At 40.1% G+C, this 16,271-nt stretch overlaps 1 protein-coding gene across 4 annotated transcripts in view; it reads right to left on the bottom strand.

The window, feature by feature from the left end:
• The window catches only part of DLG2 (discs large MAGUK scaffold protein 2), a 1,357,480-nt gene that overhangs the window by 1,167,614 nt on the left and 173,595 nt on the right, over nt 1–16,271 (bottom strand). For all 4 annotated transcript variants that reach the window (XM_056561360.1, XM_056561363.1, XM_056561361.1 and 1 more), the window contains exon 4: nt 4,480–4,572. In XM_056561360.1, coding sequence (XP_056417335.1) covers nt 4,480–4,572 — 93 coding nt within the window. The remainder of the gene's footprint in view (nt 1–4,479; nt 4,573–16,271) is intronic.

Genomic DNA, 16,271 nt, shown 5'->3' with positions numbered 1-16,271 from the left:
CCCGATCGTTGCTGGAGACTGCTGGATCCTGGGTCAGGTAGGGAAACTACTGTGGGGGAGGGGGGAATTGAAAGTGAAAGTAAAGTGATCTTTACTGTGGCAACCACTAGGAAGGCCAAACTGCAACTCCCAGCATGCCCAGACAGCCAAAGGCTGTCTGGGCATGCTCGGAGTTGTAGTTTTGCAACATCTGGAGGGTCACAGTTTGGAGACCACTGTTACAGTGGTGCCCAAACGGTAGTCCTCCAGATGTTGCCAAACTACAACTCTCAGCATGCCTAGACTGCCCAGGCATGCTGGGAGTTGCAGTTCTGTAACATCTGTCCCTTCAGATTTAGCAATTTTCATGAAATTTTTGAAAATTGTTGCTCTACTTTGAAGCCCTCTAATTTTTTCAAAAAGCAAAAATATGTCCATTTTATGATGCCAACAAAAAGTGGACATATTGTGTTTGTGAAGAAAAATAAAATTTATTGGGAATATCCATTTTCCTTACAAGCAGAGAGCTTCAAAGTTAGAAAAATGCAAAATTTTCAAAATTTTCATGAAATTTGGGGATTTTTCACCAAAAAAGGATGCAAGTAACACCGAAAATTTACCACCAAAATAAAGTAGAATATGTCACGAAAAAAAAAAATCTCAGAATCAGAATGGTAACTAAAAGCATTCCAGAGTTATTAATGTTTAAAGTGACAGTGGTCAGATGTGCAAAAAACGCTCTGGTCCTAAGGTGTAAAATGGCCTGGTCCTTAACCCCTTAAGGACGCAGGACGTAAATGTACGTCCTGGTGAGGTGGTACTTAACGCACCAGGACGTACATTTACGTCCTAAGCATAACCGCGGGCATCGGAGCGATGCCCGTGTCATGCGCGGCTGATCCCGGCTGCTGATCGCAGCCAGGGACCCGCCGGCAATGGCCGACGCCCGCGATCTCGCGGGCGTCCGCCATTAACCCCTCAGGTGCCGGGATCAATACAGATCCCGGCATCTGCGGCAGTTCGCGATTTAAATGAACGATCGGATCGCCCGCAGCGCTGCTGCGGGGATCCGATCATTCATAACGCCGCACGGAGGTCCCCACTCCTTCCTCCGTGCGGCTCCCGGCGTCTCCTGCTCTGGTCTGTGATCGAGCAGACCAGAGCAGGAGATGACCGATAATACTGATCTGTTCTATGTCCTATACATAGAACAGATCAGTATTAGCAATCATGGTATTGCTATGAATAGTCCCCTATGTGGACTATTCAAGTGTAAAAAAAATGTAAAAAAATGTAAAAGTAAAAGTAAAAAAAAAGTGAAAAATCCCCTCCCCCAATAAAAAAGTAAAACGTCCGTTTTTTCCTATTTTACCCCCAAAAAGCGTAAAAAACTTTTTTTATAGACATATTTGGTATCACCGCGTGCGTAACTGTCCAAACTATTAAAATAAAATGTTAATGATCCCGTACGGTGAACGGCGTGAACGAAAAAAAATAAAAAAAAGTCCAAAATTCCTACTTTTTTAATACATTTTATTTAAAAAAAAATTATAAAAAATATATTAAAAGTTTTTTATATGCAAATGTGGTATCAAAAAAAAGTAAAGATCATGGCGCAAAAAATGAGCCCCCATACTGCCACTTATATGGAAAAATAAAAAAGTTAGAGGTCATCAAAATAAAGGGATTATAAACGTACTAATTTGGTTAAAAAGTTTGTGATTTTTTTAAGCGCAACAATAATATAAAAGTATATAATAATGGGTATCATTTTAATCGTATTGACCCTCAGAATAAAGAACACATGTCATTTTTACCATAAATTGTACGGCGTGAAAACAAAACCTTCCAAAATTAGCAAAATTGCGTTTTTCGTTTTAATTTCCCCACAAAAATAGTGTTTTTTGGTTGCGCCATACATTTTATGATATAATGAGTGATGTCATTACAAAGGACAACTGGTCGCGCAAAAAACAAGCCCTCATACTAGTCTGTGGATGAAAATATAAAAGAGTTATGATTTTTAGAAGGCGAGGAGGAAAAAATGAAAACGTAAAAATTAAATTGTCTGAGTCCTTAAGGCCAAAATGGGCTGAGTCCTTAAGGGGTTAAGGGGTTAAGTTTTTTTTTTTTAATTTATTTATTTATTTATTTTTTTATTATTAACTGGTGCCAGAAAGTTAAACAGATTTGTAAATGACTTCTGTTAAAAAATCTTAATCCTTCTAGTACTTATTAGCTGCTGAATAATACAGAGGAAATTATTTTCTTTTTGGAACAGCTCTAACGGGGTACTCCAGAGAAAAACAATTTTTTTTTAAATCAACTGGTGCCAAAAAGATGAACAGATTTGTAAATTACTTCTATTTAAAAATCTTAATCCTTCCAGTACTTATCAGCTGCTGTATGCTCCACAGGAAGTTGTGTAGTTCTTTTCTGTCTGACCACAGTGCTCTCTGCTGACACCACTGCACAGTTCCCAATATGGACAGAGGTGTCAGCAGAGAGCACTGTGGTTAGACAGAAAAGGACTACACAACTTCCTCTGGAGCATACAGCAGCTGATAAGTACTATAAAGTTTAAGATTTTTATATAGATGTAATTTACAAATCTGTATAACTTTCTGGCACTAGTTGATTTAAAAAAAAAATGTTTTCCACTTTAAAAGGGGTTTCCACTTTAAAAGGGGTACTCCAGAGGGAATTTTTTTTTTTAAATCAGCTGGTGCCAGAAAGCTAAACAGATTTGTAAATCTTAACCCTTCCAGTACTTATCAGCTGCTGCATGCTCCAGAGGAAGTTGTGTAGACCCTTTTAGATTCATAGTGACATTCACTGGCAGGACTATTTTAGGGTAAGATTTGGGATACTCTATGATCATTTTAGTGGGATTCATAGATGCAGCATGAACACTCTAGAGCCATAGTAATATTTCTAGATAGAGCATACCCATTTCTAGAGGCATTGTGACATTCCTGGATATAGTAGGACTAATCTAGATTCATTCTAGATTTAGAGTAATAGTCACATGACCATTCTAGATTCATAGTGACATTCCTATATAGAGCAGGACCGTTCTAGAGTCATAGTGACATTTCAAAATTGAGCAGGACCATTCTAGATTCATAGTTACATTTCTAGGTACTCTGGCCATTCTAGATTTAGAGTAATAGTCACATGACTATTCTAGATTCATAGTGACATTCCTAAATAGATCAGGACCCTTCTAGATTCATAGTGACATTACTAAATAGAGCAGGACCATTTTAGATTCATAGTGACATTCCTAAATAAAGCAGGACCGTTCTAGATTCATAGTTACATTTCTAGGTACTCTGGCCATTCTAGATGTAGAGTAATAGTCACATGACTATTCTAGATTCATAGTGACATTCTCAAATAGATCAGGACCATTCTAGATTCATAGTGACATTACTAAATAGAGCAGGACCATTTTAGATTCATAGTGACATTCCTAAATAAAGCAGGACCGTTCTAGATTCATAGTGACATTCCTGGATACATCAAGACTATTCTAGATTGATAGTGATATTTCTGGATACGTTATGATCATTCAAGGTTTATAGTGATAGATAGATACAGCATGGCCATTCTAGATAAGTTGTAACATTTTTTAAAAGGACGGGACCATTTCTAGATTAATACTTACATCCCTAAATAAAGCAGGACCGTTCTAAATTTTAAAGTGATGTTTCTGGATACAGCAGAGCCATGATAAACTCACAGTGCCGATCCCAGATAGAAAAGGATCCTTCTAGATTCATAGTGACATTTAGAGAGGAGAGAATTTTTGAAACCTTCAAATCGGCTGATTCGCTGAATTTTCCAAAAAAGTTTGGTTTGGTCAGAATTTATTTGCGGCAAAACGCTATTAAAAACGACAATTTCTGGGCTACAGAACACTACTCCCTCCTCACACCTCCCTCAGCAGGAGGGACATAGATCTGCACACAGCCCCACTCCTGTCATGTGGACACAGAGGTTTCCAAAACTGGAGCACCAGCCTGGCATAGAATGCGGGTGCTGCATGGAGATGGCGGGGGTTCCCAGCGGCGGGCCCCCCCCCCCTGCGATCACACATCTTATCCCCTATCCTTTGGGAATACCCCTTTAATGGTGGCCATATTGGCTTCAAGGGGTACTCCGGTGGAAAACTGTTTTTTTTTTTTTTTTTTTTAAATCAACTGGTGCCGGAAAGTTAAACAGATTTGAAGTATACAGCCGCTAATAAGTACTGTAAGGATTAAGATTTTTTTAATACAAGTAATTCACAAATCTTTTTAACTTTCTGGTGTCAGTTGATTTAAAAAAAAAAGTTTTCTACCAGAGTACCCCTTTAAATGGCTGAACAGACTATTCACCAACTTTTTGGAGAGGAATTATACTAAATGGGGAGGGTCATGTTTCCATTTCCACTTTTGAATATTATAACTCTAAAGATGCGTTGACACCAGAGCCAAGTAGATTCAGTAACATTACCGTTCTCTTGGCTGTAGTGGCCTCGTCCATTTGGTTCTCAGTATTGGGATCATCGCTGGTCGTGTATCCATTGGATTCATTGAGAGGCTCCAACTATAAACAGATAGTAATAAATACAGTATTAATACAGGAAAATAACATAATACTAATATAATAATACATTTTATCATATTACAGAATATAACAATAAATACTACTACTACTACCAATAATTATAATAATAATATACATTATACCATATTACATAATATAACAATAAATAATAATCATCATAGTAATAATAATAATATAATAAATGATATCATATAACATAATATAACAATAAATAATAATAATACTCATAGTAATAATAATAATAATATAAATGATATCATATAACATAATATAACAATAAATAATAATAATACTCATAGTAATAATAATAATAATGATATAAATGATATCATATAACATAATATAACAATAAATAATAATAATAATACTCATAGTAATAATAATAATAATAATATAAATGATATCATATAACATAATATAACAATAAATAAAAATAATACTCATAGTAATAATAATAATAATATAAATTATATCATATAACATAATATAACAATAAATAATAATAATAATAATATAAATGATATCATATAACATAATATAACAATAAATAATAATAATAATCATAGTAATAATAATAATATAATAAATGATATCATATAACATGACAATAAATAATAATAATCATAGTAATAATAATAATATAAATTATATCATATAACATAATATAACAATAAATAATAATAACACTCATGGTAATAATAATATATATGATATCATATAACATAATATAACAATAAATAATAATACTCATAGTAATAATAATAATAATATAAATGATATCATATAACATAATATAACAATAAATATAATCATAATTATTTTTTTACCATATTAGATAACATAACAATAAATATAATGCACCTCAACTGCATGTCACGATTAAAAGAGTTTCCTCATACTAAAGTCAGACAGAATCCCACTATAGCAGTGACAACCAGAGCCTACATAACAGTGCCAGTAGCAAAGCTAATCATTTAGTTCCCATAAACAACTACAAGTCATATGGCCACTTACAGTGTCCCTGCAACAGTGCTCATCCACAGTCATCTCACATAATAGTGCCACCCACAGTCATCTCACATAATAGTGCCACCCACCGTCATCTCACACAATAGTGCCACCCACCGCCATCTCACATAATAGTGCCACCCACAGTCATCTCGCATAATTGTACCACCCACAGTCATCTCACATAATAGTGCCACCCACAGTCATTTCCCATAATAGTGCCACTCACAGTCATTTCACATAATAGTGCAACCCACAATCATCTCACATAATAGTGCCACCCACAGTCATCTCACACAATAGTGCCACCCACAGTCATCTCACATAATAGTGCCACCCACAGTCATCTCACATAATAGTGCCACCCACAGTCATCTCGCATAATAGTACCACCCACAGTCATCTCACATAATAGTGCCACCCACAGTCATTTCCCATAATAGTGCCACTCACAGTCATTTCACACAATAGTGCCACCCAGTCATCTCACATAATAGTGCCACCCACCGTCATCTCACATTATAGTGCCACCCACCGTCATCTCACATAATAGTGCCACCCACAGTCATCTCACATAATAGTGCCACCCACCGTCATCTCACATAATAGTGCCACCCACAGTAATCTCACATAATAGTACCACCCACCGTCATCTCACATAATAGTGCCACCCACCGTCATCTCACATAATAGTGCCACCCACAGTCATCTCACATAATAGTGCCACCCACAGTCATCTCACATAATAGTGCAACCCACAGTCATCTCACACAATAGTGCCACCCACCGTCATCTCACATAATAGTGCCACCCAGTCATCTCACATAATAGGGCCACCCACCGTCATCTCACATAATAGTGCCACCCACAGTCATCTCACATAATAGTGCCACCAACAGTCATCTCAAATAATAGTGCCACCCACAGTCATTTCCCATAATAGTGCCACCCACAGTAATCTTATATAATAGTGCCACCCAGTCATCTCACATAAGAGTGCCACCTTAAGTTATCTAATATCTATCTATCTATATATATATATGTATAAAGTTATACTAGTATTAACATCAGTGCCCCAATATGTAAGTATCAATGCACATATAACGATGCCACCTACAGTCATTTCCTACAACTGCACAGCATGCTGCACAGATATCAGAGCTGGTTAGGAAACACTGTCAGTATTAGTGACCTCTCATTGTCAGTGTGGTGTTGCCTCCACCTCTCTGGCTCCTCTCCCTCTCCTGACAGGAAGTTGTGTACTCCTCTAATTGTCAGTGTGGGGTTGCCTCGAAAGCTCCCGCCTTCTCCCTCTCTCTTGAGGCAACGCTTTGACCTCTGCTGTTTCCGAATGCATGGCTGGATCTTGTCTCTGAGCTGAAGCCCCTCCCCCTCAGTGATGTCACCACTTTTGACCAGCCCCTACAGGATACATCACCATCTTCCTCACACACATATATACATATATATTTATTAGGACATGTAGGGAGAATGAGGTGTGTTTATGGCAAGCTGCCTTAGGCTGAACAATGCCACAAGCAGAGGAGCAAACGGGGAATGAATACAGGACTTGCTAACTGACTGAGATGTTCTGCAGCAGCTCTGGGCGGGGAACTGGTAGGAGTGCTGTGGGAGAGGAGTAGGCAGGATGAGAGGGCTTTGATGAAGAGCTGAGGGCAAGCAATGCATTCTGGGAATTGTAGTACTGAGCAACTGCTCATCCAGAAAGTAGTGAGAGGACATGGTAGGAATTACATACCCATAAAACAAATGGATTTTTGGTGATTGCAGAATTGGAGCAGAGAAGTAAGCTTCTGCAGTATTAATTTTATTTTTTTACCTGGTGTCGGAGTATCCTTTTAAAAACCAAAATGGCCGCTCAATAAACAATTACTGGGGGCATACGGTGCATCTCCAGTGATGTGGACCAGCGCCCACGCTTTACGATTGCTAGTCTGTATCCCCGGTCCGTGCGTCGTATACTCTGGGACCTTCCACTTAATTTGTCAGTACGGTATATGAATATGTATTTCTTTAATAGCTGTAATTTGCATAATCCTTTTCGAAGCGGAGAAAAAAAACGGAGCGACAAATTCTCATGGAGCACTGTTACGTTTTAACAAACTACCCGCGATATTTATGTGTGTTACCAACAGGGGAGGTCATCAACTGAGGTCATCAACTGCGCCGAATGCGCCGAGTTCACAGCCGGTCCTTACTGCGTCTAATTAACAGGGAAGTTTTACGGCGCAGACGTCTTCTTTAAGGAGAAGTGCATCTGGATTGGTGTTTCCCAACCAGGGGGCCTCTGGCTGCTGCAAAACTACAACTCCCAGCATGTCCGGACAGCCTACGGCTGTCCGGGCATGCTGGGAGTTGTAGTTTTGCAGAAGCCAAAAGCAGCCTGGTTGGGAAACACTGATTTAGATATTGCAGCTCTAGATTATGTTGTTACTTGTAATTTAACCAGGGGTCAAGTCCTGGAAAAAAAGTGAGGGAACTCATCCAAGATTTTCACTTAAAGGGGTACTCCGGTGGAATTTTTTTTTTATTTTTTTTTTTTTATGAACTGATGGCAGAAAATTAAACAGATTTGTAAATTGCTTCTATTAAAAAATCTTTATCCTTCCAGTACTTTTTAGCAGCTGTATGCTACAGAGGAAATTCTTCATTTTTCTAATTTCTTTTTTGTTTTGTCCACAGAGCTCTCTGCTGACACCTGATGCCCGTATCAGGAACTGTCCAGAGCAGTAGAAAATCCCCATAGCAAACCTATGCTGCTCTGGACAGTTCCTGACACGGACAGAGGTGTCAGCAGAGAGCACTGTGGACAAGACATAAAATAAATTATAAAAGAAAAGAATTTCCTCTGTAGCATACAGCTACTAAAAAGTACTGGAAGGATTAAGATTTTTGTAATAGAAGTCATTTACAAATCTGTTTAACTTTTTGGCCCCAGTTAATTAAAAAAATATATTGTTTTCCACCGGAGTACCCCTTTAACAGCATTTAGAGATATAGAAACATAGAATGTGTCGGCAGATAAGAACCATTTGGCCCATCTAGTCTGCCCAATAATCTGAATCCTATCAATAGTCCCTGGCCCTCTCTTATATGAAGAATAGCCTTATGCCTATCCCTATCTTATATGAAGGATAGCCTTATACCTATCTCTATCTTATATGAAGGATAGCTTTATTCTTATCCCTATCTTATATGAAGGATAGCCTTATGCCTATCTCTATCTTATATGAAGGATAGCCTTATACCTATCTCTATCTTATATGAAGGATAGCCTTATACCTATCTCTATCTTATATGAAGGATAGCTTTATTCTTATCCCTATCTTATATGAAGGATAGCCTTATGCCTATCCCTATCTTATATGAAGGATAGCCTTATGCCTATCTCTATCTTATATGAAGGATAGCCTTATACCTATCTCTATCTTATATGAAGGATAGCCTTATACCTATCTCTATCTTATATGAAGGATAGCTTTATTCTTATCCCTATCTTATATGAAGGAGAGCCTTATGCCTATCTCTATCTTATATGAAGGATAACCTTATGCCTATCCCTATCTTATATGAAGAATAGCCTTATGCCTATCCCTATCTTATATGAAGGATAGCCTTATACCTATCTCTATCTTATATGAAGGATAGCTTTATTCTTATCCCTATCTTATATGAAGGAGAGCCTTATGCCTATCTCTATCTTATATGAAGGATAGCCTTCTACCTATCCCTATCTTATATGAAGAATAGCCTTATGCCTATCCCTATCTTATATGAAGAATAGCCTTATACCTATCCCTATCTTATATGAAGGATAGCCTTATCCCTATCTTATATGAAGGATAGCCTTATGCCTATCCCTATCTTATATGAAGGATAGCCTTATGCCTATCTCTATTTTATATGAAGTATAACCCTTTGCCTATCCCTATCTTATATGAAGGATAGCCTTATGCTTATCCCATACATGCTTAAACTCCTTCACTGTATTTGCAGCGACCACTTCTGCAGGAAGGTTATTCCATGCATCCACTACTCTCTCAGTAAATAATACTTCCTGATATTACTGCAGAAACCTTTGCCCCTTTAATTTAAACCTATGTCCTCTTGTAGTATTTTTTCTTCTTTTAAATATGCTCTCCTTTACCGTGTTGATTCCCTTTATGTATTTTAACCCCTTGGGGACGGAGGGTTTTTCCGTTTTTGCACTTTCGTTTTTTCCTCCTTACCTTTTAAAAATCATAGCCCTTTCAATTTTGGACCTAAAAATCCATATTATGGCTTTTTTTTTTGCACCACCAATTCTACTTTGTAATGACATCAGTCATTTTACCCCAAAATCTACGTTGAAACGGAAAAAAAATTCATTGTGCGACAAAATTGAAGAAAAATTGCCATTTTGTAAATTTTGGGGGTTTCCGTTTCTACGAAGTACATTTTTTGGTAAAAATGACACCTTTTCTTTATTCTGTAGGTCCATATGATTAAAATGATCCCCTACTTATATAGGTTTGATTTTGTCGTACTTCTGGAAAAAATCATAACTACATGCAGGAAAATTTATGTTTCAAATTGTCATTTTCTGACCCCTATAACTTTTTCATTTTTCTGCGTATGTTGCGGTATTAGGGATAATTTTTTGCGCTGTGATCTGAAGTTTTTTGTATTGATCGTGTTTTTTGATCGCTTTTTATTAATTTTTTTCATGATATAAAAAGTGACCAAAAATACGCTATTCTATCATATTGTTTGGCTCCGTAATGGACCCTAGTTCACACTTAGTCGAGGCCGTAGGTGGACCCAAGTGTCCTGCCTTATTGTTTAAATTTACTGACAGAAGACAACTTACTCACCTGTGGTATCCTGTCTCCTGTGACTGCACCCCCTGCTTAGGGTTGGTGTATGTTAAGTACACCTGTTGGGCAGACGAATATTACTGCCGCTAGTGCTAATTTGCAAGAGTGCTTGCTTTTTTCTTTGTACTATTTTGGTTTTGTTCTTGATACTTGTTTGTTTTTCTTCTTTCTCTCCACAGTACCTGTTGCTCACCAGTCGTTTCCCGGCCGGCCCATCCTGTGCTCCGGCTCCCTATGACCAGCTACTAGGTAAAGCTGTCTACTCTAAACATTCAGGGCTTCAATGTCCCGGAGAAGAGGTCCCAGATATTGTACCACATGCACAAACAGAAGGTCAGGATACTGTGTCTCCAAGAGACTCATTTCAAGTAGGGTCATGTCTCGGATAGGCTGAGCCGCTACTTCCCCACCTGGTTTCATAGTACCAACACTGAAACCCGCTCGAAGGGAGTCTCCATCGGTTTCCACCGGACTCTACCATTCAGTATACAAGCTGTGAGGGAAGACCCAGAGCATCGATATCTGTTTGTTAGAGGAATGATCCTAGACCAGGTGGTAACGGTAGTGTCTATATATGCCCCTAATAGCTCTCAAGTCCCCTTTTTAACACGGACACTAGAGGACCTTTATACATTTGCCTAGGGTATGTTGATACTGGGTGGTGACCTTAACCTCCCTCTCTAACCCCTTCCGCCTCTCTTAGCGCCTTTATTACCATTATACCCAGAGAGGGTCGTGACCCTAACCTTTGTGCCAGCTACCGCCCGATATCTCTCCTGAACACGGACACCAAGTTGTTCACCAAACAGCTGACGGACCGATTAGCGGCTGTCCTTGGACCTCTGTTCCCCCCGATCAATCTGGCTTCCTCCGGTCCAGAGAGGAGCGCGATAACACTGTGCGAGCATTCTCCATAGTACACCGTGCCTCTGCCCGACGCCAACCCCTGAGGCTTCTCTCACTCAACGCCGAAAAGGCGTTCGATCGGGTGGACTGGAGGTTCACGGAGGCCTCCCTGGCCAAGATAGGCCTAGGTTCGTCCATGTTGGGTTGGGTAGCAGCCCTCTATTGTGACCCACAAGCACGCGTGAGAGTAAATGGCTCTCTGTCTGCTCCTATCCATATATGAAACATAACATGCCAGGGCTGCCCGCTCTCCCCTTCCTCTATGCTCTTTGTATGGAACACTTACTGAATGTGCTCCAGATGGACCCCGCTATTGAGGGGTTCTCCAAGGGGGGAGACGTGCACCTCTGCTCTGCGTTCGTGGACGACCTTCTTCTCTACGTTTCCTCCCCCCACACCCCCCTGCCGGCAATACTGCAAGCCCTCTAACTTTATTCCCATTTCAACAACCACAAGATTAACATGTCTAAGTGCATGGCTCTGAATGTTACCCTCCCCGCAGCTGACGTGCTATGCATACAGCGAGATCATCCATTTCAGTGGGCCTCCGGATCTATCAAGTATTTGGGGGTTCGGGTCCCAGCAAATCCCCTTGATAGTTATATACTTAACTTCACACCTGTGTCCCAATCCATAGAGAGGGATTTGATGAAGTGGTCTACAGGTACATTCTCCTGGCTTGGTAGGGCCAACATTTAAAAAATGAATATTCTGCCTAGACTACTTTATCTCTTTCAAGCAGTCCCGGTTGCTATTCCCCTCCCATTCTTTTTAGAGACTAGATAGGGCGATTAGGTCCTTCGTTTGGGCGGGCGACCATCGAGAATTGCCAAGACAATTTTGACCAGATGGAAACAGGCAGGTGGGCTGGCAGTCCCAGACTGCAAAGCCTATTTTGCAGCCACTCTGACCAGACTCGGACTTTTTCCATGGTCACACCTCAAAGCGATGGATAGATACAGAGGTCTCAGGGGCATCGTTTGAGATTATTGCTCTCCCCTGGCTATCCCCGGGAGCACTCCAGGTGCATAAGCTGGATGCCCTACTTTGGGTGACTGGAGAACTTGTTAAAACACTTAAACGCTATTTGACGAAGTCTAAGATCCTCTTGCCTGGTGGACCACTCATGCCCATACTCGTCAATCCCCTCTTCCTGCCAGGGATGGACTGTTCCTCATTCCTGGGTATTTCGGAGCCGCCCACCCTCCCTCTTAGGGGCTTCCTAGATGGAGCAGTACTCCGCTCTTATGACCATCCGATGCCCAGACAAGTCCGCACGCTGACCAGGCTTATGCAGTACCTCCAACTCCGTCACTTTGTGGAGACCGCAGGCCGAAGTCTACACTTGGCTAGACCTCTCCTCCCTTTTGAGGAGATATGTGCTTCCCCCTCCCCGCCTGCCTGGACAATTTCACAGATCGATGGCCTATTCTTAGATGAGGCAGCTCAAAGTCCTCTAGCGTTTGTGGCGGTCTTGGAGGAGGAACTACGCTCTACTTTCGCTCCGATGGATTGGTTCGTGGCCTTCCTTCTGTGTCATAAGATGTCAATCTCATTCAGGGAACAGGAGACTAATTACAAAATCCTCTTCACGTGGTACCGAGTGCCAACCGTGTTACACAGAATGTACTCAACGTGTGCTGGCATTGCGGGTGAGCCCGAGGTACCATGTCTAATTTTGGGGGTCATATCCATCTCTCCTCTCTTTCTGGTCAGTAGTGGTGTCACATATAGCGACCGTCCCTGGTGTGTCCTACCCCAATGATGCTAAGGTACTCCTGCTATCCATCTCACCAGTGTCTCAGAGGACGCCATTCAGGATTCTAGCTCACTTCCTCTTGATAGCCGCTAGGGCTGTGATACCCAGATGCTGGAAAAATACTCTCTCCCCGACTATCTCTGACTGGTACAAGGAGATCCTCTTCATCTGCCGCTTGGAGGAATTGATGGCAGACTCCTCTGGCAGTAATGCCAAATTTACTGCAGTCTGGCAACCATGGCTGGCCTTTGTTGAAACCTCTCCGTACTGGACAGATTAGAACCTTATTTACTAGGTGGGACCTCTTCTCCAAACTACTATGATTCTCCCCTTTCTTCCCCCCCCCCCCCTCTCCACTTTACCCTCCCATACCTTCCCTTCTCTATTCTTTTCCAGTGCTTTTCTTATTCTGGCTCATTTACTGCTAGCTGTTTTTAGTGTAGTGTATTAGATCTGAGTCTCAGCCACCTTTATGAGCAGTAAGACGATTGGTAGCATATCCAACTCAAACAGCAATTGTATAGATGATGTCGTCTCTTGTACACTGAAGTTCCACTGCGCTTGACTTATTTCCCCTATGGTTTGTATTTTGCTGTTTTTATGCAATAAACTCATTTTTGAATATTAAAAAATAAATAAATGGGCAGTAAATTTTTGTGGAATTTCCACTATAGCCTCATAAGAGAAAGCAAGAGAAGTTAGATATAGCTCACCATTTGCCACTGCATGACTACAGGGACTCCTTTTTCCAGGCAGGAAGTGTGTGCCACCAATATGGCCACCACCATGAAAGAATAAACATTAAAAAAATAACTGGTGAAACTTAAGTGGTATTTGCATGTGGGGCTAAATTTCTACTTAAAAAACTTTGAGGGCTAAAAGAAACATCCTCATTGTGCCAAAGGACTAACTCGGCTCTGCCTTTCTAGCTACTATGGATCCCATGTACGCGCACGTGAATTCGGTGGCATAAACATCCACCAATATTGATTCCTCACAAGATGACAATACAATTTTTCCGCGGCATGTTTCCACTAATCCATCAGCAGACGACAAAGTGTCAGAGGCAGCGCGAGTTATTAGCACATTTAATGGTGCCATCTCCTTTGAAGGTGACATGAACCGAGTCGGCGAAGACGCACGCGAGTCACAAGTCACGTGGGACCCTTTCAGTCGGATCCCGCTCTCTATGGGGTTCTCTGTAATAACACAGTAGAAACAAATAATTTGTACTTGAGATAAGTATGTCAGCTTTGAAATACACAGATTTTCCTCTGGTAACTATGGTAACCAAGATCATGTTCTAACACAGTCCTGATATTCTAAAAGTCAAGATAAAAAAGTTAAACCATTCATGAAAAGGGAAAATAAATGTATATTTGGCGATCCAATTACACCTCAAAATGCTACAGATGTGGACAAAATTGTTGGTAACCTTCCATTATACACAGAAAAACCCACAATGCTCCCTGAAATAACTTGAAACTGACAAAAACTGAAAAGAAAAAGGCAATTTTGCTGATTTTGGAGGGTTCTGTTTTCACGCGGTACACTTTACGGTAATACTTCTCAGTTTTGACTGATGTTTTCTTTATTCTGTGGGTCAATACGAATAAAATGATACCCATGTTTACATACTATTCTGTTATTGTACTACTTTTTTAAATATTTTGCAAAATAAGCATGTTTAAAGAGGTATTCCGGCCAAAGATATCTTATCTCCTATCCCCCCACGATCTCCGTGCAGCAACCGGCAATTCTATTCCAGGTGCTGCCTTAGTCTCGGAAACCTCTGTGTTTCCGGGACTGGAGATGGGATGTCATGCTTCGCCCCTTCCATGCATGTCTATGGGAGGGGGCGTGACAAGCACCACTCCCCCTCCCATAGACGTGAATGGCGGGGGCATGGCATGACATGACGTCTCCAGTCCCGGAAACACAGAAGTTTCCGAGACTGGAGCAGCACCCGGCATAAAATGCGGGTGCTGCACGGAGATCGCTGGGGGTTCTGGCTGGGGGCTCCCCGCGATTAAACATCTTATCCCCTATTCTTTGGATAGGGGATAAGATGTCTATGGCCGGAATACCCCTTTAAACCTTTAAGGACGCAGGGTTTTTCCGTTTTTGCATTTTCGTGTTTTTCCTCATCACCTTCCAAACATAATCACGCTTTAGCATTTTTGCGCCTCCAATTGTACTTTTTAATGACATCAATCATTTCCCCACAAAATTTATGGCGAAAGCAGAAAAAAAATATTTGTGGGGCAAAATTGAAAAAAAAATTGTAATTTTGGGGGGGCTTCTGATTCTATGCAGTATACTTTTCGGTAAAAATGACACCTTATCTTTATTCTGTAGGTCCATATGGGTACAAGGATACCTAATTTATATAGGTTTTATTTTATTTTACTACTTTAACCCCTTCAGGACCAAGCCCATTTTGGCCTTAAGGACCAGAGCGTTTTTTGCACATCTGACCACTGTCACTTTAAACATTAATAACTCTGGAATGCTTTTAATTATCATTCTGATTCCGAGATTGTTTTTTCATGACATATTCTACTTTAACATGGTGGTAAATTTTTGTGGTAACTTGCATCCTTTCCTTGTGAAAAATCCTAAAAAAAAAAAAATTTTATGAAAAATGTGAAAATTTTGCATTTTTCTAACTTTGAAGCTCTCTGCTTGTAAGGAAAATGGATATTACAAATAAAAAAAAAATTTATTCACATATACAATATGTCTACTTTATGTCTGCATCATAAAAGTGACGAGTTTTTACTTTTGGAAGACACCAGAGGGCTTCAAAGTTCAGCAGCAATTTTCCAATTTTTCACAAAATTTTCAAACTCACTATTTTTCAGGGACCAGTTCAGGTTGGAAGTGGATTTGAAGGGTCTTCATATTAGAAATACCCCACAAAAGACCCCATTAAAAAAACTGCACCCCCCAAAGTATTCAAAATGACATTCAGTCATCATTTTAACCCTTTAGGTGTTTCACAGGAATAGAAGCAAAGTGAAGGAGAAAATTCACAATCTTCATTTTTTACACTCGCATGTTCTTGTAGACCCAATTTTTGAATTTTTACAAGGGGTAAAAGGAGAAAATGTATACTTATATTTGTA

This window comes from Hyla sarda, chromosome 2 (genome assembly GCF_029499605.1).
Source record: "Hyla sarda isolate aHylSar1 chromosome 2, aHylSar1.hap1, whole genome shotgun sequence".
Lineage (NCBI taxonomy): Eukaryota > Metazoa > Chordata > Amphibia > Anura > Hylidae > Hyla > Hyla sarda.
This window is presented reverse-complemented; position numbering and strand designations above follow the sequence as displayed.